At 38.4% G+C, this 27,760-nt stretch overlaps 3 protein-coding genes across 4 annotated transcripts; all 3 read right to left on the bottom strand.

Moving 5' to 3' along the window:
- Positions 1 to 62: 62 nt before the first annotated feature.
- On the bottom strand, positions 63 to 7,750 carry Ork1 (open rectifier K[+] channel 1). Its single transcript, XM_068303576.1, has 6 exons — positions 7,597 to 7,750; positions 4,072 to 4,373; positions 3,757 to 4,008; positions 3,574 to 3,677; positions 3,320 to 3,467; positions 63 to 2,688 (listed from the first exon to the last, which is right to left on the bottom strand). Exons 1-6 carry the CDS (start codon positions 7,736 to 7,738, stop codon positions 652 to 654), a joined length of 2,985 nt encoding a protein of 994 aa, XP_068159677.1. The 5' UTR covers positions 7,739 to 7,750; the 3' UTR covers positions 63 to 651.
- An 8,941-nt stretch (positions 7,751 to 16,691) lies between these two features.
- Positions 16,692 to 21,063, bottom strand: LOC137587251 (putative ATP-dependent RNA helicase DHX57). The gene is made up of 5 exons (XM_068303575.1): positions 20,898 to 21,063; positions 18,737 to 20,835; positions 17,714 to 18,675; positions 17,441 to 17,642; positions 16,692 to 17,364 (listed from the first exon to the last, which is right to left on the bottom strand). Exons 1-5 carry the CDS (start codon positions 20,963 to 20,965, stop codon positions 16,802 to 16,804), a joined length of 3,894 nt encoding a protein of 1,297 aa, XP_068159676.1. The 5' UTR covers positions 20,966 to 21,063; the 3' UTR covers positions 16,692 to 16,801.
- A 167-nt stretch (positions 21,064 to 21,230) lies between these two features.
- Positions 21,231 to 23,929, bottom strand: Cyp4d1 (Cytochrome P450 4d1). Of its 2 annotated transcripts, none has more exons than XM_068297963.1 (3): positions 23,343 to 23,929; positions 21,724 to 22,350; positions 21,231 to 21,664 (listed from the first exon to the last, which is right to left on the bottom strand). In XM_068297963.1, exons 1-3 carry the CDS (start codon positions 23,923 to 23,925, stop codon positions 21,315 to 21,317), a joined length of 1,560 nt encoding a protein of 519 aa, XP_068154064.1. In that variant the 5' UTR covers positions 23,926 to 23,929; the 3' UTR covers positions 21,231 to 21,314. The 2 variants fall into 2 exon arrangements, with proteins under 2 accessions (XP_068154064.1, XP_068154072.1); XM_068297971.1 differs by lacking the exon at positions 23,343 to 23,929 and adding an exon at positions 22,416 to 22,987.
- Positions 23,930 to 27,760: the final 3,831 nt, after the last annotated feature.

The following is a 27,760-nucleotide window of genomic DNA, read 5'->3' as shown; positions in this document are numbered from 1 at the left end:
ACTTGAAACATTTTGTTTGGCGGTTTATTTAAAGACTTAACGTCACGTAAGCAGAAATAACATAGTCTGAGATAGTTTAATTTATTTATTGGTTTTAAGGTTTCTGTTCTGTATAAATCTTTAGATAAATATTTATTTCGTTTAAAATATATTTATAAATAAATTTATATAGATGCGATGTATGTATATAAGTGCGAATAATGGTTGGAATTTTCATATGCCTAGTTAATAATTATAATATTTTGTTCATATAAGCCCTTTTAACTGCTTTAACAATTATTATATCTATTAGGATAAGAATAAGCATAATTACATTTAATATTGGATAAGAAAACAAAACACAGAATAACTAGATTGTTGTGAATTCGCAAAAATAATTTAGTTTGCAATTGTAACAAATTAAAAACGTTTAAACAATTAACACCAATTTCAGCTCCTTTTTTACAAATGAATTTACACAGCGGATTTCACAACAATCTCAATAGATAATTCTACAAATACTTAAATCGAATATTTATATGGTAATATCTATGTAGATTTGTATGTAAATAGGAATTTCTACTAGGAATAATATTTGGACTTAAGGCTTTAAGGGTTTAAGTGGTCAAACAGGTGGATGAAAGACGAGAACATTATTTCTTGAGAGAACATCTATGTATCTTGGTTTGGCCCAGAGCTAGCTCCAGCTCCAGGACTATTAGCTGCTGGCATGCTGCTCTTTCGCTGAGCCTGGGAGATCTGCACAATCCTTGACAGCGGCGAATGAGTGCTGCTTGTGCTGGGTCTTGTGGGGGAAGTGAGCGGCAATAGACGCTCATCGGATGCAGTTGCACCCCCTGCGGTCATACCAGCTGGTGGCGAAGTGGGCGACAATTCGCGTGCCAACGGCGAGGGTCGAAGCGAAAGGCGACGCTGCAATGCCGTCTGTGATGTTCCGGAACTGGACGGTATTTCAGGACTACCCATCTGGCCGGCGTTGACACCAGGAGGTGGAGCCTGACCAGGAGGAATCTGCAATGCAGTGGGGCGCACACTGAACCGACGTCGGAACTTACTAGGTCCGAGTGCATTTACTACTGGAGCCGGTGAGCTGGCCATAATCGGCGCCTGGTTGACGGCTCTCTCAGTGTAGCTGGGTGGTGGCTCTGGCATGGTATTAGAACTTGGTGACATGGTGCCCACAATGGTAGATCGACGAGCGTATAGGCGATTAGCGGCTGCCGCCTGCAGCGAACGCGTCTGATCGCCAGCAAAGAGCGAAAGGATGGGCGGTAACTGGGGCGGATCTAGGCCGGCATTGCCCATTTTCCGTTGCTTCTTGCCGCCCTTCGAGGCCATTGCGGAGGATTGCTTACTCTGTTGCTGCTGTTCATCCAGCACTGCATGGGTATGTACCACCTCCAGAGCTCTTATAAGATCCGCTATGGTGGTCTGCTCCAATACATCCATATCCTTGTCCGAAGTCACCGAAAAGATACTTGAGCGCCGAGGCATCGAGTTGGAAGTCACTGTTGATTGAGAAGTGGCCACCATGGCGGGGAACAGACTGCCCCGACGCGCGGCTACTGCGGCCATGGCGGCTGAACCGGAACCGCTGGTGGCGAGACTGCCACGACGCATTTGCATCTGATTGAAGGCAGCTGCAGTGGGTGGATACATGCTGCCACGACGATGGTTGGCACTCATTGCCGGATTTTGGGTGTAAATAGATTCGCGTCGTCGTTTGCCGGACACCTGCTTGCGCTGATAGGCTCCAGTGATGCCTCCATTGGCGGTTGCCTGCGAATTGAGGGTGGCCTGGGATTCGGCGTCGTCCAATTGGAAGCCCAGATTGGTCATACCGTTGCGGCCATTGCGCAGATAGGATTGACTGACTGCCGCTGTAACCGTATTGCTGTAATAATCAAGAGGAGACTGCGCACGAGGTGGCAAAGCAGATGCCCCCTCCGGTACGGACACCACCGATAACTTTCGCTCCAAATCTTGTGAGGCTCGCTTGCGTTGGAACAGACGACGCAGGCCATCTGGCATTGAGAACTTCTTGACACGTCCTCCACTCGCACCAGCCGAACCATCGGCTGTTGCATCTGCCTCCACTTGAACCACGTGGGGTTCGCCCTTGTAACGCTTATTGAAGGCCTCCTGGATCTGTTGATTGTCACCGCTCCACGTCCATTCGTTGTGTGGTGCACGCAACGGACGCTGTCCATCTCCCCAACGCGGTGGCTCAATATTAAAGTCCGAAGAAGCCCGGGCACGTGGACGCCGCGGAGCTTGTGTCGACGAAAACTCATTCATTGTCGAGAAGGACCATTCGCTGGCCAAGATCTGAGAGTCGGAGAAGCCATGATAGCCGCCATATAGAGCTGCATCGTCAGCCTCCGGCGGCGGTGGTTTGACAGTGGCCAAAGCAGTTACCACCTTGGCGAGCAAATCGGTTGTCTGACGATAAGCCTCTGCCGTCTCGAAAGTCTTCTCGCGATCGAATTTGCTTATCTCCGTATCGGAGTTGGCATGAACTAATTCGCCGGCGGCCTGCTGGCCCTGAAGGGCAGCCACATCAGCGCACACGGAGAAGGCTCGCTTGCGGCTGGGTATGGGAGCGGGCTCAATCCGATACATGTCGAGTTCTGGACAGGAGGCGGAGCGAGGTAGTGTATAGGCCACATCCACATCGGTATAAACGGGCTGTGATCAAAGTAGAAAAGGCAATTTCGAAAATGTTATATAAATGAGTAACTAGTTCATTGTGATTTATGTTCCGATATTGTAGTCATTGGTTAACGTCTTCAGTCTGCTCGATTGCGTTCAAAGTTAACTTACGCCATATCGTCTTCTCCGTAATCTCAATCTTAATCTTCGTGCTCTTTCTATTTCCCTTTCGACAAAACTGCCAAAGAACATACAAAAAATACGCTTATCAGGTCAACGTCAAAGAACAACATAATGGAATCCCGTTTAGTCATTTGTATTAAGTATATAAATCGTAAATGTGTTTAATTTGGAACCCAATTAGTCTTTGATTACACTTCAAAACATAAATTTTCAATTACGGACAATGCAAGACGTTACGCATAAACGTTCAAAAGTTACGTTATTTGTAACAGTTTGACGTAAAAGAATTGGCCACGGGGATTCACTTGAAATGAGTTTAGCTTGAAATGCAACTGTTTGGTTAATAAAATGTAGTTAATTGCTCCCAAAGTGTCAAGTTCAAAGTAAATATTTAAAGTACTTTAAATGTTAGTTGTGTAATTCATTCCGTAGTTATGGGATGCAGTTCTGTTGAAGTCCAAATAATGGATCTTCGTACACTTACCTTGACCTTAAGTATGTATAGCTCATTTAGCAAACGCCTCAGATAGCCAACATCCTTGGTAACTCCCGTCCAAATGCGATTTTGTGTGGCCTTCAGATTCGATGATAACTGCTGCTCCAAATGTGCAAGTTTCTTGCTCTGAAGTCCTCTATGGAAATGACAATGGATGATATTGCATGCAAGAACCAGGACATGTACATATAACCCAAATATATGTATAGACATGCTTTAAAATTCATTCTAACTAAACTTACCGTGTAATAAATGTCATAATCATGACCAAATAACCCAAAGAGAATATAAACCAGACAATGACAAAAATTTGATAGACCACAAACCAGCCACCAAATTCACGTGGCTATAAATTGCGGAGAGAGAGAGAGAAGAAACGAATTAATTTAATTGCTCCTCCTTCCTGAGAAAAGATTAGTACCCACCTGATTGGCACCAAACGTCGGTACATAGTCACCAAAACCAATTGTTGTGGTCGTCACATAACTATAGTACAATGATATCGAATATGGCCAATTCTCGAAATATGTAAACACCCATGAGGGTAGCAATAGAAAAAGGGCTATGCCCGGTATTAAAGCTATGAACACGGTGGTTATTAATCCCAATTGCGGTGGCACATAATGCATATCCGTTGACATTTTATATTTCTTATAACGTCTATATATCGCCTCAAACTGTAAAAAAGAATTCCGCATTAACCATTTTGAACTTATAATTGTAGTCATAGTAAATTTTACCGTGCGTCCAAAGTATTCTCCCAAGCCGGCAAAGAGTATACCATTAACGGGTATACCAATTACGGAATAGGCTATCATTATCATGCGACCGGCGAATGTTGTTGGCGATATATTGCCATAGCCGACAGTGGAGCATACGGTAAAGGCAAAGAAGAAAGCATGATAGAAGGTCCAAGTGTATGGTATCTCATATTCATCATTGGTATAATCCGTAACCGGCTTTCCACAATAATCGCTAATCCTTTCGAGTATCTCATTTTGTGTACTAACATTTTTATCAGCCAGCTCATCTAATAGATATTCTAAAAACGGAAAAAAAAAAGAATTTTATTTGTTGAAAAGAGTCTAAAAACAAAAGAAAACTTGTGTAATCCAATCGAGCGTAAAATCATTTCAAATTTAATTGCTTTGAACTTATATAGTCCGGAAGCATTTGCCAGAGCCATTTAACCTTCTTCCGCCTTCCATGTCACAAACCGAATACGTAAATTTTTTTTGGCCAGAGTAAGGAAGATAGAGAGTGAGAGAGAGAGAGGGGAAATAGCCCTGGCCTCCGTTTACCCCGATGTTACGAGAATCGTGCGACTTTTTAGACTATTACTCGTGATCTGATCTGATCTCTGACGTTGTAATGATCATCAAGATCATGATCATGATCAGGTTGATTGAAATGCGACGACTCGTCTGTTGTTGATGTGATGTTGATTTTGATGTTGAGTGACCTGGCCACATAGTGCGATATTTATCAAACAAATTAATTCACGTCCGCAGATCCACAAAGCGAAGCTTTTTATTTATGCATTTACATACATACATTTATACGTTTCGATTTCATTAAAGAATTCTCCTAAATCCAGGTTAAATATTTCATGTCAAGCTCAATGAGATTGGGATAATTTTTAAAGTTCATCTAAATAAACGTAGAGATCTGACCAGAGGACTACTTTTTATAAAATAGATCTAAAAAGATTTTCTATTTTGAAACGCAATCTATTAATGTCTTTATAACAGGCAGACTATAAACTATGTATGTATTTTTTTGATGATCAGTATAAAAGTCGATCTAACCAACCACCTAAAAACCATCAAGATCTCAGAGATTCTTTTATCTAGAGCAAAAATAGTTGATATGTCTGCAGATTCAAGTGGTATATATGACACAGATCATGTCTGATTTGAAACTTTAACTCAGTCTGTTTTGAGAATAACTGATTTTTTTAATACTTAAACCTTGTTTATTTTAGAAATAAATTATTTCTTTTTAAACTCAAATATTTTTAAAGTTTCCCAATTTTCGATAGCATTTAAAAAAAAATTAAGAAACAATAACAAAGACAAACCAAATAGATTCGTTTAATTTTACAAATCGGTATAGTTTTTTCCATTATGTTTTTAAATTGATAATACATTGCGGGTCATCAGAATAGCACTATTATTAATATTTAAATGAAGAATTGTTAAGAAAAAGGTATGACAAATATTTTAAGATTATATCAAAAGTAATGGTACTTCTGTTCGTAAAATGAAAAAAAGTAGTCAATTTAGAAATAATTGCGTTATTTGGTATTAAAAACAAACAATCTTTCACTTGAATAATAAAAACTAATGCTTAATATTCAAAAAATTTAGAAAATATGCATCATTGATAAAGATTGTAAAAGAAAGCGCTAGCATAATGCCCAGAGGTGTATGTATGTATATATTACATATGTATCTTCTCCTGTTTCTTTCTTTGTAATATTCCGTATTTACAACTGATTAAGGAGCCACGACTCCGATTCAAGTGAGTTCATTATACTTCATATTCTAAGGTACACACTATGGTGGGCATGCACAATGCCATCTGTTAAAGCGACTGCACACTGCAATCATTCAATAAACTAACTAATCTTAAGCCTTGTACAAATGACAACAATTTTTGAGAGGTTTGTAATCTTTTGACGAATTGCATAATTCAATAAATGCACTCTGACTGATTTAACTAACTAAAACTAGGGACTCTGGAATGACAGAGAGAAAGATAGAGAGTGAGTGAGATCGGTAGCTATTCACACTTATCTGGAGGAACGATCATCATCATCATCATTATTATCATTGCCATCATTGCTCTCAACGGGGCACAATTGTTGTGTGTTCGGGGTAATTTCACTATATCTCTCATACGTAAAGTAGTCAAGTGAATGCTTTGGTACTTATAATCGAGCCTTTATTGCCGGCAATTTGTTTAATAGAAGTCGATCATTATCTTTGAACAAAAAATTCTTGTAAGTCCTCTCTTTCTCTTTCTCTCTCTCGCTCTGTCAAAAAATGAAGAAAACATGCATAAGTCGAGGTCATAAAATAATCTAGTTTTGCTTGATGATAAATTAATTCAATTATTTTAAGCTTTAAATGACCTTATGTTTTAGACTCTAGATCTATTTACGACTTTTCTATACCAAACACTATGAGTGAGCTATCAAAAGTCGAATATCACACGTTTCGATGGACACTTGAATGTCATATATATATACATATTGTATATATTGTATTATATAGGTATTTATACCGAACTCTTGGGTGCTTTTAGGTATTATTTAATTTTAAGTAGTTAAGACAAAAGTCCATTTGAGTCCAGTGGCCAATGGCCAGTGTTTAAAAGCATTAGGGGTATTATTTATAACTAAGACCCCCCTCATATAAGAGGGCTCAGCATATCAGACTATTGTCAAATTGTCATATCGATCCCTTGATAGTTCATTTTAAGTTCATGGGGATATATGTATGTACATATTGTAAATTACTTCGTAGTCAGTATTTTTTTTTTTTTTTTTTGCTATCGTAAACGTATTTGTAATCGTAATCGACCCACCGATCGACCGACTGACCAAATTGCACACGTCTTGATCATGGCTAATTAGAGCATTTTTTATAGGTTTATTTATACATACAATTAACACATTTTATATGCTATTTAAATTCAGTTTCAAATTTATTGCAATGGGAATTGAGAGCGAGAGGGAGGCATACTCGAACTCGAGGTAAAAAAAAATCCCCCAACTCCCCCGCACTTTTAAGTCTGGACTTGATGTACACACAAATTTTTTGATTTAACATTTACGCACGTTTTATGCGCAAAAAAAAAATAAAATAAAGGAAAGGAAATCGGGTATCAAAAATCACAGAAATAACTACAGATCTCGAGCAAAATTCATCACATTTTTTTTTTTGTTTTCTTTTTTTTTTTGCAAGTCGTTTTCATTGGGTTTTTTTTTTTTTTTTTTATTTTGGAGTGGGCGTTTTAATTTAGAAGTGACGATTAGGGCCATTGTACTTCTGTCTATATAGTTTCGATTTCGTGGCCGACTATTTAGTTTCGTATCAAAATCACATGCTTCACATATGTGAGTTTTTTTTCTTTTCATTTCTTTCTTTTTATGTTAGTTAATTGTATCTATAGCGAAGTAGTTATCATGTGAGAGAGAGAGGTCCATAGATATGTAGACATTACTTGCTATATACATATTATTATTAATAACTTTTTACCATTGATGGCGATGCGTTCCTTAAGCTCTTCGGCGCGTGCCTGTTTCTCTTCAGCGTGTTCGATGTGATAGTAGATGGCGGCTCCGAACATTAAATACGATATATAAAAGATAAGCAGTAATATCCAACGATTTGGCGACATGCTCCTCCCTCGACACACTGCAAGGATAATGCCCGAAATGATGATAGTTACACGACAAACACGACACGAGATCATTGGAGTAAGCTAAATTGTTTGTTTTGCCCTCGATCGGTGTTTGGCTGGTAGTTGTCTTTTTTTCCCCTCGATACCTTAACACTTTTATTATTTATGGTCTAATCGAAGCTTGATTGCGATTGCTCAAGTGCCTGCTAGTTGTCTGGAACACAGAAAGCCAAAAAGCAGAAAAAAAAAAAAAAACAAGTCAGATAGCCACTGCTCTACCCTTAAATCAATCGATCTTATGAACAAACTGATCAAACTCTACAGGTAATTGCATTATACTTATAGGGGCTCTGGGTTTCGAGGTTTTTTTAACCTATTGAGTTTTTCAAATAACAAAAATTCACGCGCTTCTTAGCTGTCAAATGGGACAGGAGAAGACAATGAGTTACCTACAAGCCCGGGAATTGACTACGGGGAATCGGCAGCTACGTCAGCTACGTCATTTAGCTAGATCTGGCACCTATTGACATTTCTAATCATATCGCCAAGGCGTATTATTGCTAATTTCTATGATGTGTTGTTATTATTGTTGTTGTCGTTTTGTAAGAACCAGTGCAAAGTGATCCGACAACGATTAGCAACAGATCGGTCTCCGCCTTCGTCTTGTTCTCTATCTCTATCTGTCTGTCTGTTTGTCTCTCCCTCCTTTTGTGTTATCTCTGCAACTGTCTGGGGGAATAATCCTAGGGTTAGGCATCGGGGTCGAAGTGAGTGTTTGGTATCGATGTCACTTTCAAAGTCTACTGTCTAGGTGAATTTAATTAGCAAATATTGCAAATCGCAAAGGTTTGACAACTCTAAAAATTTGAAATGGAAATGGCAAAAAAGAAAACCGAATTCGAAAACCTCCTAATTATAATATACATTTATAACTTATAACAAACCCATTTAACATAACCTTATCTAAAGTGATCGTTACTTTTATGGTATAGCTTATCGTGTGCTTAACGATTAAATTGTAACTTGGCCAATTTGTTGACAATTTGAGTTGCAAATGTTTCATACCATTTTAAAATATGCTAAACAGCAATTAAACTGAAATATAACTTTTGGAAATCGTTTACAAATTAGCTGAAAACCAATCTGATCATCATTAAATTATTTCGAAAAACTTTATAATATTTTATCTAGAGCTAGCATAGTCATAGGTTTTAATGAAATTCAAATCCAGAGTTTCTAAAATTCTCGAAAAACGAAATTTAGAAAAATCAAATACATAAATATTTACATTTTTATAGAAAAGTGATCTTTAATTCTTAATTTTTTACAAAACCTTAAAAATGTAGATTTTTTGTAATTTAAAAAAATCGAGTCAAAAGTTTTAACTGTTTAGTACCATTTTAAAATGTGCTCAGATTGAAATTGATCAAAATAAGTATCATATTAAGTAAAATGAACAAATTGATCAGCAATTCGATTTTAAAAGTTATCAAAAACCCTAAATTTCCTGAATCTATTACTATGCTTATTTTTTAAAATGTATGCCATTATTTTCTTATTAAACCTTAAAAACTAATATTCTAATTCATGTCTTTCTTTTAAATAATTCCTAGTATAATGTAATAGTCTTGAGCTTTAGGGTTAACATAAGAAGCATTCATTAAGTGAAATGATCCTTTAGCAAAAGATTGCATACAAAGATCTATGGCAAAATCTTTACACTCTTGACAATATTTTTTGATAGGGTATCAATCAGCATTGTTTCTCTCTCCCTCCTGTCCGTTCCCCTCTCATCGTGAAAGAGACGGCTTAGTCAGTTCAATAATGTTTAGTACCAGCTATTATCGATAAGTCAACACTTTGCAGCGACTTCTTCTTTACAAATATCATAAAGATAATTGCTTGTTACGCTTTAATTAGACCACATTGAGGTAGTTCGCGACATCGGGAACCACCGTCACTTGTTGGCACATGGACTTTAGGCCCCATGGTGACTATAATGATAAATCCCAAAAACAAAAAACATCCAAAATCAGCAAAGTTCTATTTCTATTCAACTAATGTATCTACCTTTCTCTCATTACGTGACAGATTATTGATGTGCTTCAAGTAGCTCCAGTAATAAGAGAGAAGTAAAAACAAATAATTTCAAATTACTAATAATTATCAATTGTTGTAGTAGTTGAATTATCTATGAAATACATAGTTTTTGCCCACAGAAATAGTCGGCCTAAAGTGGCATTGGGCTATTGGTCTATTGGCCTATTGGGTCTATTGGGTCTATCGGGTATTGGGTGCGTTCCTCGGCGATGACGGCGACAGCGGTGACGACGATGACGCCGTTGCCCCGTTCAATGGAAGTCTTTTCAATTTATTGTGTTTCATTTTGTTATTTATTTTAAACAAACATTTTTTGATGACGCTATTTGCGTTTTGCAAATACATTTTATTCTTTTCTTTATTTTTCTGGGCTTGTCTAAATCTATAAAATGGAAAATTCTGCAAAAAATAAAAAAAAAAAAAAAAAAACGGGCGCAACGTTTGAAAGATAATGAAGGGTGAAAGGCGAGTTTTGGCGAATTCTACTGATAGGAAATTTACCAGACGGCAAAGTTTTTAAAGAACTGGTGGCCCTTTTTATAATCATTGTTATCGAAAAGTTCAATTTTAATTCTTGTAGCCACCCACGCAAAAAACAATAGAAATAATTTTGGAAATTTTTTGTTTTGTTTTTTTTTTTCTTCTGTTTTTATCATCATGTAAATTAAATGAATCAATATTTGACGTCAAATCAAAACATTTTATGGTGTCTATGGAAAACAGAACATTTAATATGATTGTAAAAGATTACTAATTTGATTAAACAAACGACAAGAGTGTGAGGGACTAAAAAAAAAAAAAGTGATTTGTGGGGTAAAGGGAAAAAAAGGATTTGATTTTTTTGGCGGGTGATCTCAACAGCTTTAACTGACGTGCAGAATCAAGACAATAATTTGTTGCTTTCTCCTGCTTCTCAACTATATTTGTATGTACATATATACATACATATATATACATATAGTTATGTAGAACAAAATTAATAAATAAAAAAATATTTACATACAAGCAACGCTAAATAGTCGTATAATCAATAATAAAATAAAAAAAATACAAAATAGCAGCAACAGCAAAATGAACACGTTTAGTAAATAATCATAAACGGGGCAATGTCGGCATAGTGACGCAGCTCTCTTGCTCTAACTCCCTCTCTCTCTCTATATATCTCTCTAAAGTGCAAATTATCGATTGTTGCTGATCCTTTTGTGTGTGGTACTACAACAGGATCAACAACAATCGATAGCGATTCTTTGCTTTGCGATGAGTTAGATCTACTAATAAGTGCTAATGATGACATTGTTTTACAACCACAACCATTTGACACTCCTCTAGCGGGCTGAATGATTAATTGAATTGACAATCTATCAATGTTTTGTATTCTGTCAAGTCTTCATCAGCTGATAAGGCTATTCCACACGTAGGCCCCCTCCCCATAACAGTGACAATTAATTAAATAATAGTTATTGACAATTTGATTTGAAATGGAAGGATGCCATATACTTTAACGATCGTTCAGCATTTTGTTTATATGAGATCGCAAGGATCTTTCTATGATATGAACCTTTTGAATCGAAAGTAAGAGGTATGAGAAGAGTTTCTTCAAGTGTAGAGAGATACCCCCAACAGTTATGCAAACACTGTGCGGCATTTAAAACAGTTTGTTTTCTTGTTTTTTATTAATTAACAATATTAACTAAATGCAATTCATTCACGAATATGCGAATATACACAAAAACAAAACACCAGAAGCCGCCTGCCATAATTCTTCTCGTATGTGTATGGCAGACAGTCAGTCACCAAAGTAGAACAGATCACTGAGATTAATGAGATTGATTGGACTGATTGTGTTTAAAAAAAATCCATGTAATCGCTTCCTTAATGAAATTAAAGTGTACATAAGGTACATATACATATGTACATATGTATGTATGTGGATACATGGGTAATCAGTATTGGTATTAAATAATCAGTGATTGCAATTTACTCTTGTTATTTGCCCCATTGTGATAAGAAGACGGACAGACAACAGAAATCGAGTGACCAAGAAAAAGAAATATTGTGATAATGTTATTTACCCTCTACCTACATATAAAAATCTGGCACATCGTCACATATGATCGAAATTGATCAAAGAAGGAGAGACACAGAGAGAGAAAGAAAGAAACAGAGAGTTCAAAATCCTTATCCATATTATCAAAAAAAGGAAAAAGAGAAAAAAGACCACACATTCATTATGGTTAATTCACTTGTTTTCAAAAACAACGATTTCCTCTGATATTGCATTTTAAATTATTTTTTGGAAAGTTATGACAGACAGATAAACCGTCAGTTGAATCACAGACAGACGTTTTCTTTTAGGATCCTGGCACTTTTTATCAACGATCGTAGGGCAAAACAATTTTACGCTTTTTTTTAAGGTTTTTCGCATCCCCGTTGATACTCACATTCACAAACCACAAAAAAAAATAATAATAATAATGAAACAACCAATAACAAAAAACAAAAACAAAAGTCAAGTAACAGGAGAAAACGAAAACAACTTTCTTTTAGTAATGGTTTGTCCGTTTTACCGTTACTTTTGCACAATAGAACATCAAATCGACGATTGCGTTTGATTTGTGAACCGTTATAGACACTGCCGCTGCCGTTACCGTTATGTTACACGGCGCCCACGGTATTGAAACGCTGCAGGCCACGAATTGACACTTTTTTTATATTGACGGTGATTTTTAAATAAAATTTGCTCTAAGCTCACGTCCACGTTTCTGTGGATTCTCTGCCGCTGCTAGAGTCTCTGCCTCGCGGTTCGCAGTTGCAGAGCTGCTCTAGAATTATAGCGTTTTCCCGTTTTTTTTGTTTTTTAATTCCGGAACCGGAATTTGTAGTTTTCTCTTTGATTTTCGAAAAGCGACAAGGAAGCGCCTCAATAGCCGGTAACGGTAAACTAGAACCGCACACAACTCCGACTGACTCTGGCTGACTGACATCAAGCGACTTTTCCCACCTCCTTTAACTGCCGTTCGTAATTCTTCTGTGAGTGTGTTTGCGGGGGGTTATGGTGTGCGAAAAGTGCGTATGTATATGTGGGTGTGTGTGAGTGATCTCTAATCCCGAGCTCACTCACTATGAGCTTCGCGACGACAGCCCGAAATCACTCAAAGAAGACACCGTCAATATCGACTCTGACGCAGACGTCGACGCTGCCGCCGATTTCGATGCCGATGCCAACGCCAACGACAACGTCGCTGTGAGTGTGCGCGCAAAAATTGTGAATCCGCCGACAGTGATTTCAATTTCAATTTCCTCAACGACGATGGCAACAACTCAGTTTGAGTGAGTGGGATCGTGTCAAGCAACGCCCCATGCTATCCACCTAGCAAACCAACCCACCCACCACCTACTGATCGTCCACTAACGCGATTCCGCACCAGACACCATCCCGAGTCCACAATTTAAACTATTTCAACGGTTTTTTGCCTGGCCTGGCTACTAACTAACATTAACATTAACTAAAGGCAGTGTCGATCGACAAAAGACAACTACGCCAAGTATTGCGAGCACTTTTCAAATCAGGCCCTCACCCCACCAATACCCTCCCAAAAAAATACAACCCCAATGCCACCCCCGTCTCGCCCCTCTCTCTCGCACTCTCTCTCGTAGGCTAACAGAGATATTCAAGTAGTACGTTGCTACCAATTGAATGCGTTCTTACAGTGAAACAAACTTGGCAAAGTAGAACGAATTGATCTCACTTTAGTAACGGTGTCTGCTTCGTTAATTTGTTGGCTTATTTCTAAGAATAGAAAATAACGTTTTCGATATTATCCAATTTAAGAATAATTTATTGCAGACTGAAGACGATTGCTTAAGATCTTAAAAAATACCTATTAATTATGGATCATTATATGTACATGATGATCCCAATTGTTTGACACATTAGACCACTGTGCGCATTGATTTTGGCTTTTTGCTGGTTTACTTTTTATTATTTTTGTGTTTATTTTCTTTTTTGTTTCTCGCAGTACACGTAAAATTTGTCACCGGGGGCAAACCATGTGCTGCCCGCTTGTCTTGCGTCTCTATCTTACCTCGCCTGTTAACCCCACATCCGTAGGCACACACACACACACAAACACACCCACAGCCATCCCCTGCCGCACCCCCAAAAACATACACACACACAGAGACACCTAAATGTGCTATACCAACAACAACAGCTATCCGAGCGCAAATGTTTTGTCTACGGATTTAGTGCTTTACGACGGAGGCGCTAATAGAGCGCAAAACTTTAAACGAAAAAACGGCAGTCACCCATACAATCCCATAGCACCCACACCACCACCGCCACCCCCTCCTGTAAACGATCGCCCAGCTAAGCCGACAATAATATTTCCCCATAGGCTCAATTAGCTTTGATCCTGCGCATGCGCGGCGCCATTTCAATGTCAATGTCAACAACAAGAGGCCCGTCGCCTAGGTAGGGTATTTATTTCGAGGTCGAACATCACACACTGTACTTAGTCTAACGGTACATGGTAACACTGATTGAAAAGAGGTGGGTCGGGGCGGGACGTGGCGTTCGGGGGTGTGAGAGAGCAATAACGACCGATGACACTTGACAGTTTGTTTTGAGTTATCAATTCGGTGGTTTGCTCCGCCTCTAACTTTTGTTTTTTTTTTTTTTTTTGTGATTCTTCTTTTTTATTGCTGGAAGAAAGCTTGTTTAAAACGAGAGCAGAGATTGAGATAGCTTTGGCTTTCGGCAAGATTATGCATGGGCGTAGACTATATGCACACGCAAATTTTGGGGGATTTGCAGTAATCCCAGTACATATGTATGTATGTATAATACTCTCATATATTCAAATCAATTGAATGGAGAGGAACGATTTCAATAGAGGGACAAGCTGTACCGGAATCCAATATCCTAGATCCCAGTTTTTAAAAGAGAAAAAAGAGTTTTGGAGTTTATTTCAGTACAATTATTGACTGCTGAATGCTGATCCCTGATAGTTAAATACATATGTATGTACAAATGTATGTACATACATACATACATATGTATATGGAAATTTTCATTGCACTTTTCGCTCTTCAAAAATCTTAGGCATTTGCTCCATTTGTAACAAATTTTGGTTTCTTAAGATGGTTATCCTTTTTATTGTGATCTTAACCATGCCCATGTGTGGGTATAGGTGTTTTTAACAAACAGCAACAACAATAATATTCATATTGATAATAAGAAGCACTCAAAGCGCTGCCCTGCTTTGCAGCATCAATTCAGTTAACTGCGACTTCGACGTCGGCAGCTCAGAGTAATCAGATCGATCAGTGGCGGCGGTTTAAATATTCTTAATCTAAAAACTTTACAAATAAATAAATTACCTATAATAACAATAATGAAAAAAAAGTTATTGGCAATAAGTTTAAAATAAATAAATAAATTGTAAAACCTAATATCTTAGCAAACCGATATATTTTTTGTTTTATATTGGAATATATAACAACATTTACTCATTTCATTGTAAACAAATGAGAAAGCTTAAAAACAAAAAAGCAGCAAAAGTATTACGAAATTGCAAATTATACGTCATCTAATATTTATATTGAACTCATTTGCAGATAACTATAATTATTGCGGTTCTCTAACCGCAATTTAAAGTTGAAGAATTTCATAGATTCTTGAAATGAATAATGTAGGTACATGGATTATAGCACAAGTGATCATAAAATTAGTCAATTTAATTAGTCACCGATAAGATTACACTACGTAACGTATTAGACGTTAGAAATTGAATATGAATCAAAACCAATCCCCCTCCTCACCATTTTCCCAATTATTTCGGCGGTGGACTCTGTAGTGTCTGTGGAGTGGCCCAGGTGAGCTAATCTAATTGGATTAAATCGGTATGCAAATATCCAGTTTGAAATAAGGTGTTAAAATTATTCCACAATTGTATTTAAGAAGTGAAGCCTTCAGTGGGGAATGCTTTAAACCGAAGAAAAATGTGTTAACAAAATCAAAATAACCACAGAGAGGGAAAGAGAGAGCAACGATATATAAATATATATATGTATGTATGTATGTACATATATATGTATATAGGTATGGAAGATATAGATTGAGTATGACTGCTCAAGGTTTTAAACAAAATTCAAACATTTTGTATTTAAATTCACATTCACATCTGATTCATGGCAGCATTAAGTTTATATAGACCTGCCACCTTATCATTTGATAAGTATAATTAATTATTATCAAAGTAGAACTAACTTTTGATATATCGATAATATCGACGATCCAAGAGACAAGACAAGTGTGGGAGGCAAGAGAGCTATGCTGCCGCCGTTTTGAATACAAATTTAAGCAAAGTAAATCCAAGTGTATTTAAATAAATTCAAATGAATTGCAATTGTAATTGATGGGCAAATGTATTTTCCCGCAATCAGTATATTCCAGCAAGAAAATAGTCGATGTGGTTGTCTTCGTCGTCGTCGCCCTCGCCAGGGTATTTCTAGGTGGTGGCACACCCCGATCATTATGAACTTATGAAAGTTGTGAGAGCAAATACTTGTCAATTTGATCGATATTTGAGTTTGAGTGATGAGTGCGAGGCGCCCAAAAGATGGCAAACTAACGTAGACCGAACATCAAATTGATGAATGACATACAAAAAGATATATCTATGTATATATGTACGTGTGTAGTTCTTCTAGGTAAATCTCAAGGTGATATATTCGATACGTAATTAGTAGGCAAATAAGGTAAATTAAGTTGCAATTTTTGGAGTTTCTTTTACAGCCATTATTATTGTTTTTATTATTATTATTGTTATTTAAATTATTTAATATATTGCTTTTAAAATTAATTTAATTATCAATTGGCTATACACAATTCTTGTAAATCGGCTATTATTAAAAATACACACACATTTTGTATACAAACGGCTTAAAATTTTGTCATCAATTGTTGCTAACCAATTGAACAATGTTATTTATAATACGACAGCCATTTTTATGATGCATCAAATTAAGGCATGGATCCCTGATTTTTTCCTCTAGCAATTTAATGAGTTCTGTACGCAGACACTGCACCATTTCGGCCGTCTCATAATCATGTCCCTTGAGTATAATCCAACCGCCCTCAAGAAGAAATAGGAAATCGCCATCGTGGAGTTCCACGTTAAAATCGCTGCCAGCGAATAGGACAAGGGCAACGAGTGGCAGCATTGAGCAATCCCGTATATATATACAACTCGTACGCACTTTCTCCTGATAAACCAAAAAGGGTGACTGAAATACAGCCACCTGCGAGTTAACTGATGATGGATGAATTTTCACATAACCATCTCCATGTGTCTTGAAACGCAAATCCAAATGTTTGGGCTCACGGGGTACAGCACCGCCAGCAGTTTGTACATAGAAACGTTCTGGAGTCATGATTTTCACGATATTCGGATAGAGTGCCGCACAGAGGAGAGAGGTAAGTAAACGATTATTGTCACCATTAAGATTCTGTTCAACTCCTAAAAAATTGAAAGTCAAAGAGTATAGGAATGTAATTATGTATATGTTTTTGTTTTGTATTCGAGGATAACTTACCTGTCAGTTGGAGTATATTATCATTGGAATTTTTGCGTCTACGCGGCACATTGGTGGGCACAAAACCAATCGAAACCAAAAGCTCTAGATATTGATATTTGAGATCGGCTATTGTCTCCAGAGTGTTGAGCGAGAGGAAATGTTCGTTGGCATAATTTCTGCTGGCTGCATAATTGCCACGTTTGGCAACATCAAGCCATTTCTATTAAAATATTTGGAATGTTAATCAATATTTAAATATGTACCTATATTATTTATTTTATATTATCTTACCCTATAGGCGTGCAGTACGGTTAGATGATCACTGTTGCCCAAGGCGAACAAACGCTTGGCTCTGTCTGCCTCTGTTCGCTTATTGAGCGGACTTACAAATGGTGATTTATTGCTCAAGCAAGCGGCAATCGTCAGAACACTGTCAAGGCACTGGAAGATGGCACCATATAACATCAGTTTGCCAATGCGCACATCCACAGGCAAAGCAGCCAGATGATGACCCAAAGGCGTCAACTGATCTTCAGCATCTAGAGCGCCAACATTGCGCAGACGACTCAAGGCACCCATAACACTGTCTTCGGTGGGGGCCTCTAAGGTCTCTAGCAGAACGGACGGGGTGTTTAGTCTGGCAAACATTTGGAGAGTTTTAATTCGCAGCACAATCTGCTCGAGCGGAACACGCTGAATCTCCGGCACTGGTTGGGCCAAGAAATGCTCATGAAACCGATGACTCGTATACAAATGAATACAAATGCCGGGCATAACACGACCGGCACGACCTTTTCGCTGTTTAGCATTCGCCCGCGACACCCAGACAAGATCAAGGGATTCCATATTCCGATTCGAGTCGAAGCATTTCTCCTTCATCAGCCCGCAGTCGATAACAAAGACACAATCGTCAATTGTTACCGAGGTTTCAGCTATATTCGTGCTAAGCACAATTTTTCGCTTTCCCGGAGGAGCCCGCTTAAAGACCAAAGCCTGATCATCACCAGACAGCGATGAATGCAAGGGTACTAAAACAAATTTGCCAGCCCTTGGTGAGAAGATCGAATGATCCAAAAGTGAATCGTGCACAGTTTGTATCTCCTGAAAGCCTGGAAGGAAAATAAGTATTGTACCCTCACGTGGCCACTCATGAGAGCCCTCCACAATGTAGGTCAAAACCGATTCAATCAGATCTGGATTGATCATCATAGGTTCCATTTGGTAAATGCTTCTACAGGTTGTTTTGCTGAAATCTAAAATGACGGCAAATTAAACATTAAGTGAATTAAATTGAATTAGATTGAGTCGTCTTACCGGCATATCGATTATAGGTTTCAGCAAGGGTTAGTTTCTCGTCTTTGATTTTTTTGCCTGGAGGTTGACCTGTTGCTTGGACATCGGCATATTCCTGTTCCCACATTAATTCCGCCAGCTCCGATTTTTTGAGCTTGCGACAGAATTTCGTATCGGTTTCCATTACAAAATTACTGACCTCCAGTATATCTTCGAGAAATAGTTGCTGAACAGGAAACGTTCGTCCGGGTATATCCAAAACTGGTGCACCACCGAAATAGTCAGAGAAAAGAGAGGCATTTAGGGTAGCCGACATAAGGATCACCTTAAGATCCTTGCGTTCTCTTAGTATATGCTTGAGTATCAGCAACAAGAAATCAGATTCTTCGGATCGTTCATGGACCTCGTCCACAATGACATGGGTCACAGTGCCCAACAAAGGATCAGAGGCCAGGCGACGCAACAAGATTCCTGTTGTACAGAAACTCAAGCGGGTGCTGGAAGATATCTTGTTCTCGAGTCGTATCTGATAGCCAACCAATTGTCCAATCCGATCCAGACGCTCGGCAGCCACTCGTTCAGCCACACCAATGGCGGAAAGTCGACGAGGCTGCGTGCAAATGATCTCGACATGAGGCATATCTATGTTCTTGTCATCGGAACGTTGGAGGGATTGAAAGAACCAATTGTCCAGAATAAACTGTGGCACCTGGGTACTTTTGCCGCAACCCGTTTCGCCTGATATCACCACCACCGGTGACTGTTCAATCAGAGCTAAAATTCGCTCCATTTCGGCAAAGGCGGGAAGTTGTTTACGTCCATTAATTACTTTCTGGTAACGCTCATCTCGTCGTCGCTCATTAAACTGCTGCAGGAGCCGGCGATTTTCACGTTTTAAATCTTCTACATTTTTTGATCCGGAGCCATCAATGTTCCGCGCCGTTTGACCGCGTGCATAATGCGTAGGTTTTGCCTTTTGAAGGCCTTCTCCATTGGCATCATCGTTATCCTGACCATCTTTGGGCTCATCATAGAACAGAGAACGCTTGGACGAAGGAAATCGTGTGGTATCCAAACTACCAGCCAGTTCTTCATTGTTTTGCAAAAGATCACAAATACTGAACACACATGGTATGCCATCTCGGCAAATCTCTCTAGCCTCCTTGTAAAGATGGCGAGCATAACGTAGTCTCAGTTCATGTGGGATATCATGACAAGTGGTTTTCAGGTATATAAATGGGGCCTCGTAGGGATAACGGCTGCCGGGTGGAAATCGCACCTCCACATGGAACCACAGCTCATTGTCATTCTCATCTAAACTATCACCAGTTGTTGTCTTCTTAGGCGTGTCGGGCTGAACAGGCGGCACATGGGCATATCGACATTTGCTGCCAAATTTACACGTGCCATCCCTATCGAAGTTGCGACAACGTGGCGGTGCCTTCTTTTTCTTCTCCAGAGCTAAGGCATGTGCTGCTGCAACTGCCGCAGCTGCCGCCTCCCTAGCCTTTCGTACCTCGGAGGGACTGTGTGAGAGCAGATGATCAATTTTAAACTTTAGGTTCCATACGCTATTTCGCTCTCGTTCTTCATAGGCCTTATCGTAGATGGATTCTAGAGCTTCCTTCTCATCTTCCCGCATTTGGAGCAGTTCTGGCTCGCTAGGTGCTTCCAGGGCCAATTCATCTTGTTGGGGGACACGCATATAGCGTCTATATAGCAGTAATAAAGCAGCCTCAGTGTCATGGGAGCAATGTTCGTATGCTTCCAGGCAGTGGGCGGTATGGAAACCATAATTTTCTAGCTTCAGCAAGGCATATCGGCGCAAACGATCACCATCGGAGTCAGTGGCTCCACCGGTTCCTGTCTTATAGCTAACACCTTGTACACTTTGCACCATTAAGGTTCCCCGATCATTCCAATAGGCACGCTTTATGCCATCGCCGCCTCTCCCGCGATCCTTATATTTGCTGATGTCTTGCAGCTTAAATTCCGGTCCGTGGATGGAGCGCAATGTGTCCATAGTCATTTGCTGGGATGCCTCGTTCAGTCGGAGGACATGAAGTTCCGTTTTACGTGACTTATAGTCCGTTACTGATTTGGCTGGAGCCGGCACATTGCTGATGGAAATGTTAAGTTCGAGGTTGCTTTCTCTAAAACGGGGAAAATCATGAGTACTCACGTGGTACGGACATCGCTGGGCGTCCGCAGAAAGCAGTCATCCATATGTTGTCTCGAATATTCGTCCATAGATTTGAATTTGATTTGCCTGAATGTACAATTATATGTGTTTTCAATTTATGACAGGAATTGAATATGGTTACTTTGCATTAACTTCTTGTCATCTGTTTGGGGAAAAACAACAATCGTTGGTGATGACACTTCAGCATCATATATCGGTTAACAATGTGGCAACGCTATAGTCGATATCGAAAATGGGAAATTTAAAACTCACAGGTCTTTCGCGGTCTTTCTGATTCCCTATGGATAGATGCAATTTAGTAAATTAAAACAATTTCGTCTATTATATAATCGTCATAGGTTTATTTACAACATCTCACAAAGATGAAACTTAAGTTTTTGAGTCCCTTAGCTAATGCTAGTAGACGCGCTCCTTCAACTTGAACATGAGCGGATCTCTGGTGCGCAAAATAAGCTCAGCAATAAGTACAGGAGGCTCTGAGGTATCGCCAACAAAATCAATCTCAAAGTGACGCAGTGTATTGGCTACAATTGCCTTGATCTCTAACATGGCAAATTTCTGTCCAATACAATTGCGTGGTCCCGCCGAGAATGGAATATATGCATACGGATTTAGTTTCTCTGCAGTAGTTACAATATCAAATCTTTCCGGCTTGAAGCTATTTGGCTCAACAAACAGATCTTCACGTCGTCCCATAAAAAGTGGCGAGATTCCAATGTTGGTTCCGGCTGGTATAACTTTACCATCTACACGAACAAGAATAAGTATCACTGACAAATTTAACTAAAGTAACATTAAATCATACTTATTTCGCATTCCTCAATAACTCTGCGTCCAAGTAGTGGTACCGAAGGATATAAGCGTAGAGTCTCTTTGATGCACAATTCAACATAATGAAGCTTATTCAGAAGCTCATATGTGACTGGTGTCTGCACATCAGTTCCAATCACAGATTTAATCTCCTCGAAACATTTTCGCTGACTCTCTGGATGAGTTGCCAAATTGTAGAAGAAGAACATCAAGGCGGAGGATGTGGTATCATGTCCTTCAAACATAAATGTATCGACTTCTTCGCGTATATCCAGATTGGTTAGCGGTTTCTCATCCACAGTCGACTGCAAAAGGATATCCAAAAAGGCCATCTTACGCTTGGCACCCACATCGGCATCAGCACTACTGGTTTCCGTCTCACTCGGTGCTCCACGTAGAAGCTCCTCGCGACGCTGGACAATAATCTTCTCTGTGAACTCATGCAGCACATTCAAGGCTCGGCGTTCGGCTCTAGCCAACGGAGTCAGCATGTAGGTTAAATCGAAGCGATAGAATATGTTGAACATGCGTTTGTGCAGGACCATGGAAATGGTTTTCACGGCACGAACATAATCCGAATCGGCATTCGTCTGGGCATGAATTGAAACACCCATGGCGGTTTCTAAGAAAGAGAGAGCAAATTAGAGCCTATTAAATATGATTCAAACAAAGATTTGTAAAAACTACCACAAATCGTGTCCATGGTGCAGAGATTAATCCAATCGTATAGATTGAAACCATCTGAGCCATTACGTTGTCGTTCTTTCTCAAGTTGTTTAATCAGGACACGTGACTCCCTCTCGAAGATTTCCACAAACTGATCCAATATCTTAAAATGGAAAGCTGGTGTGATAATCTTGCGACGTCTATGCCATTTACGGCCACGACTAACTAAGAGGCCCTCCTTAAGCCACGGTTCCAGTGCCTTGTATTCGTGGGCCTTGTCATTGAAACGCAATGTGCCCAAAACAACTTCCACATCCTTGGGATCGCCCATTAGGATATTTAGCTCTGGCCCCAGCCACACCTTCATGGCCTGTCCTTTCGAATAGGTTTTCATAAAATCGGTTATTACGACAATCATCTCATGGGGTGCCTTCCCAATAAAATGATGGGCATGGCCCACAAGAGGCAATGTGGGTGGTCCCGGCATATAGCTGATCACATCGATAATATGCTTGTATTTCAACTGATATATTAGTAGGCCAACAAACAGGGCGCTGGCCAAAACTAGGCCAACAACAAAAAACATAACTACGATCGTTTTAAACCGAAACTCTAATTCATACTGAACTAAACGATTATCGAAAGAATATTTTATTTGTAAACGATTGGGTAACTAATCGGTTCTTGTAGAATCTAATCAGCCTAATATACACCACACAGTGCCCCTCGGAAAAATTGTTTTTGTTTGTTTTTTTTCTTACATTTAATCAATTTAATAAGTCCTGCCTTGCCACTGAAATTCCCACTGCCACTGCCCTGACATTGCTAATGTTTGTTTGATTTTAGCCTATCTAATCATAAGCTGGGTAAATTTAGATTTATATGTACATATATACCATGGTTGAACTTTAGTCAAGTGGGCGACGAATCATCAAATACTTAACTTACCACAGATAACATCCAGAGTACATAAATGAATGAAACGTCCGAAATCTACGCCATTTAAACTATTTGCAGCTTCCTTGCGCTTGACTGTGTTCAAATTGTTTACAAACTGACGTGTCTGTCTATCAAATATTTCCACATATTGCTCCAGAATACGAAAATGGAAAGCCGGCGTTATAATCTTACGTCTCTGATGCCACTTCCTGCCGCCACTAACCAGTAGACCCTGATTTAACCACTGGCCCAGGAAATCATACTCAAATGCCTTATCCAGCAATTGGGTACTGGACAAGACATGCTCCACATCGCGTGGATCGAATAGCATAACACTAAACCAGGGTCCTAGCCAGAGTTTAAAGGTATCACCATGTTCGTCAGCCAGTTTACCTATCAAAAGACAGGCTTCAGCTGGTGTGAGTCCCAGAAAGAGATTTGCATTGCCCAATAGAGGCAGAGAGCGAGGTCCTGGTAAACGAGCAGCCAACTCATAGACCCTTAATCGTCGACACAATGGCCTCCAACAATTGAGAATGACAATTGTAAGGATTATAATGCAACAGGCAACAGCTATTACATAGAAGAGCATTATCTACCATTCGATTTCAAGACTGATCAACGACTAATTCCAAATTCAAAAATGCTGAGAGTAAGATCTCAACTAATCAGTGACCTTAGCCGTGTATATGTTCTAGTCTTATCGCTGGTCCATGTCAAGTTCAAGATTCCGCCCATTGGCCAATGCCAAGACATCGTCATCTTTTTGTTGCCTCGTCTTGATGCCTTCGTCATCATTGTTGATGAGATTTCCGATATTCTGATATTCAGAGATTGCTAAAAATAGCACATCAAGTGTTGGCCATGTGGCGGACAAGACTTCCTCTCTCCCCCACTCACCACTCCCATTCTCATTTCATGTCTCTCTGTGATGTCAGAGCCAACAGTTGTTGTACTGTTGACCCCCCTCATTGAAAGACTCCAAATGGCACGGTTAAACTTTATATCGAGTAACATTTTAGAAAACTTTTAATACTTCTAATCAAATTTTAGGCGTTTTTAGCATTTATGTTGGTCTATTTAATCTCATTTTATGAGCGACAACACAAATTAAAAACCCCGTATTGATATTATTATTATGGTTTAGTTCTTATCTCGTGTTGTTGTTAATGCTAATAAAGCATGATTGTGCTAATTCATTAAACTAACCGAAACCTACTCACTTGGAACCAAGTACCAAGCAATTTCAATCAAAATGGGAATGGAAAATGGCCAAATATTCACATAGTAGGCATCAAATACAAACACACAATAGGAATTCACATAGAAATTAAACAATTTCTATATTGAGAAATTCCCCATGGTCCATCCACACACAAAAAGAAAAAATTCAAAACAAAATACACTGATTCATGACCGAAAAACAAAAAAAAAAAAAAACTAAATTAAAGCAAAATTTCGCCCACTCAATTCGATCGTTACGTATACAACATGTTGGCGTCCTTCAGGCATGCCAAATTCCAAAATTCTTGCGTCGATTGTCGACGTCATAAAAAGAAAGAAAAAAAAAACCACCACGACCCCAAAAAAAATTGGCTATGATCTGATCTGATCGAATCGGATCAGATCAGGGTAAAATATAAATATTTACACATGTCTTACAAGAGCTGGTTAATTTTTCTTTCTCGGAGAGAATTTCATTGGCATTTGCATATTTTCCTTTGTCGATCGGATAATGTCCACTAAAATAATAATAACCAATTACAAAAAAAAAAAAAACCAAATCATTGATTGAGATTGATTCAAAAAAAAAAAAAAAGAGAAATAAGAAATGAAAGTAATTATAATAATAACAATTTTGGCAAAAAGTTAATTTTGCGTCACTAGGCCAGGCATCTAGTAGGTACTATCTGTCATATACTACATATGTATATATGTATGTTTGTATATATGTACATATACATAGGCGAAGTATGTCTATCTATATGTATAGATATGTATGTACCTATGTATATATGTATATATATATATATTTTTTTTTTTTTTTTTTTTGTATAATAGGTACCATATAATGCGGTCCAAGTGCCCGTATTTATATATAGATCTAGGGATGAGCCATCCGTACACATCACATCACAAAAACGAAAGAAAAACACACAAAATATTATTTTGCGCCATATCTACATACATACATATATACTACAAATGTATGTATTCCCAACAAATAAGAAACGAAAATGGCCAACTTAAATTTCTAATACCCTTAAAATTCTTTAACTAAAGATTCTAATCTTTGATTAGATGTTGAAAGTATCAAGACCACATTATCTTGATTCAGAAAAAAACAAAACAAATAGTTTTGTATAATAGGATTTAATAAAGCTATTTTATTAACAAATCAGTATAAACCATTTAATGTAAGGGTATTAATCAAAATGTATGAATAAGCCAACGTTGCGTATGCGCAATTTCTATAATGCACAGCAGAGTGGAAATAACGTATAGAATGGCAATTTATGACTAAATTTGGCAATATCCATAAAATTGCCATGCATTTACATACCAAAACATTCCAAAATAAAACGTAGTTGAAGAGAAAATATTTTTGTTAATAGGGAAAACCACACTACAGAGGGACAGTCCTATGGTCTGAGTCATACCACAGATACAGACATAGACCCCAATTTGCTAATCTGTCATTTTGACGTTTTCTCAAATCAAAATGTATTTATAAAAATGGTTTGACAGTCATCATCATCATCATCATCATTTTTTCTTTAGTTTTAAATTGATACATAGTCTTTATGGTGAACAAATTGTTTTGTATACTCCTTTGAGTCTTTCAACAAGAATAAACGTGCCACCGTCCGCTGCTTGCCAGCAAATCTATCAAATAATTTATGTTAAACAATTTGCAGAGTTTTTGTGTGCAACAGGAAATTCGCTCAGGCGAACGCGTTTTCATTCATGAGTTGATTTTATTTATGCCCCCACCCCATGCCAAACATGAGCCATCAGCATCGGCATCCCATATAATTGCCCAACGGTCGTCGCCAAAGATGTATGTATGTAGTTAGCTACTAGCCACCTTCACCACCACCACCACCAATATTACATTTGTGGCCTGCCATTCGCTATGCACTTGTGGCTGTCAGCCAAACATGCAACAGCACACAATAAGTAGGAATGCGGGAGTTCACACTGATTCAAATGGTCGACCAATGGGAATTAATTGTGGGGGGGCATCTTGATATACCTAGCAATTGAATTTAAAGTCTCAGCCATCGGTTGTGTCTAATATACCCTTAATTTAGGTGAAATTATTAAAAATGATTTGCATTTGTTGCAAACGTATTTCAATAGGCAGGCAAATTTGTTTAATTAGCGTAATAAACACATAGGTCATACATACATACATATTGTATGTATGTAGGTACTTATGGGGTGGGTAACAATCCTCATCCCATCCCATCCCAACCCACCAATTCCTTCTCATAATTGACAAGCCAAGGCAGCTGTTTGCCGCTTAACGCACAGCTCGAGATTCAGGAATCAAGAGTTTGGGCAATCCAATGGTGAGATTGTGAATAGTGGACTATGGACGGAGGATAGAAGATAAAAGGTTGCAAGAATGGTATTTTTGAATGGCATCCAACATTTGCATTACGTTTGCATACGTTTGGCATCATATTGCATTTTACTAAAGACTCTGCTCATGGGATGTCTGCACAAAAAAAAAAGCAAATAGAGAACCAAAGAATCCCCACAATTGATCACTTACCCATTAGATGACAATTCTATTTAAAGTTCTAAATAATGCATTAGATTTGACTGTTGTTAAGTGGCAACAAAGAGCAAAAAAAAAAAAAAAAAAAAACATGACTACTTCCGGTTTTGCCACACCCCCCTCCCCAAAGACAGACAGATACGTACATAGATAATGCCGAATCGGAATTGCCATTTGCATTTTATTTCTTCTCTTTCACTCTCTCTGTCTCTCTCTCTAATCATCTTTCATGCCTGACCCCAAGCTTAGCGATGCGCATAAACCCGAAACCTCCAATACAGACCTAACACTAACTTTAAATTCGTTTGAATTTCTATAGAGCATGAAAATCAATTAAAAATGCAGGTGTTTCAATGTCTTGAATTTGATTATAAATGAATTTAAGAAACCATAATTCAACATACATATTTTAGAGGGGATCAAAATTATGCTTAGAGTTCAGACATAGTTAAGATTATGTTGCTATACAGATACTTGCATATGCAGTATAAGCAAAATTAAAGTTAAATTTTAAATCTTGAAAAATCAAGTAGATCCAAAGATTTATGTTCACCTACATATGTGTTTTAAAACTCTTTTAAAAAGGTTCGTAAGGTTGAGCTTCATATTTTCAAAATGCTCGTCTTAATTTTGTCTTTGA

The sequence above is a fragment of the Drosophila tropicalis genome, unplaced genomic scaffold, assembly GCF_018151085.1.
Source record: "Drosophila tropicalis isolate 14030-0801.00 unplaced genomic scaffold, ASM1815108v1 contig_158, whole genome shotgun sequence".
Taxonomy (NCBI): domain Eukaryota; kingdom Metazoa; phylum Arthropoda; class Insecta; order Diptera; family Drosophilidae; genus Drosophila; species Drosophila tropicalis.
This window is presented reverse-complemented; position numbering and strand designations above follow the sequence as displayed.

Excerpts from the sequence above, each read along its gene's own strand:
- Cyp4d1 (XM_068297963.1), bottom strand. The coding sequence starts at position 23,925 with ATGCTCTTCTATGTAATAGCTGTTGCCTGTTGCATTATAATCCTTACA. Across the intron at positions 22,351-23,342 it reads TACTCTGGATGTTATCTGTG|AAACCGCCATGGGTGTTTCA; the intron begins GTAAGTTAAGTA and ends TCTCTTTCTTAG. Across the intron at positions 21,665-21,723 it reads TATTGAGGAATGCGAAATAA|ATGGTAAAGTTATACCAGCC; the intron begins GTATGATTTAAT and ends TTGTTCGTGTAG.
- Ork1 (XM_068303576.1), bottom strand. The coding sequence starts at position 7,738 with ATGTCGCCAAATCGTTGGATATTACTGCTTATCTTTTATATATCGTAT. Across the intron at positions 4,374-7,596 it reads GGAACGCATCGCCATCAATG|AATATCTATTAGATGAGCTG; the intron begins GTAAAAAGTTAT and ends TTCCGTTTTTAG. Across the intron at positions 3,468-3,573 it reads ATTATGACATTTATTACACG|AGGACTTCAGAGCAAGAAAC; the intron begins GTAAGTTTAGTT and ends TCATTTCCATAG.
- LOC137587251 (XM_068303575.1), bottom strand. The coding sequence starts at position 20,965 with ATGGACGAATATTCGAGACAACATATGGATGACTGCTTTCTGCGGACG. Across the intron at positions 20,836-20,897 it reads CCCAGCGATGTCCGTACCAC|CAATGTGCCGGCTCCAGCCA; the intron begins GTGAGTACTCAT and ends CATTTCCATCAG. Across the intron at positions 18,676-18,736 it reads AACCTATAATCGATATGCCG|ATTTCAGCAAAACAACCTGT; the intron begins GTAAGACGACTC and ends CCGTCATTTTAG.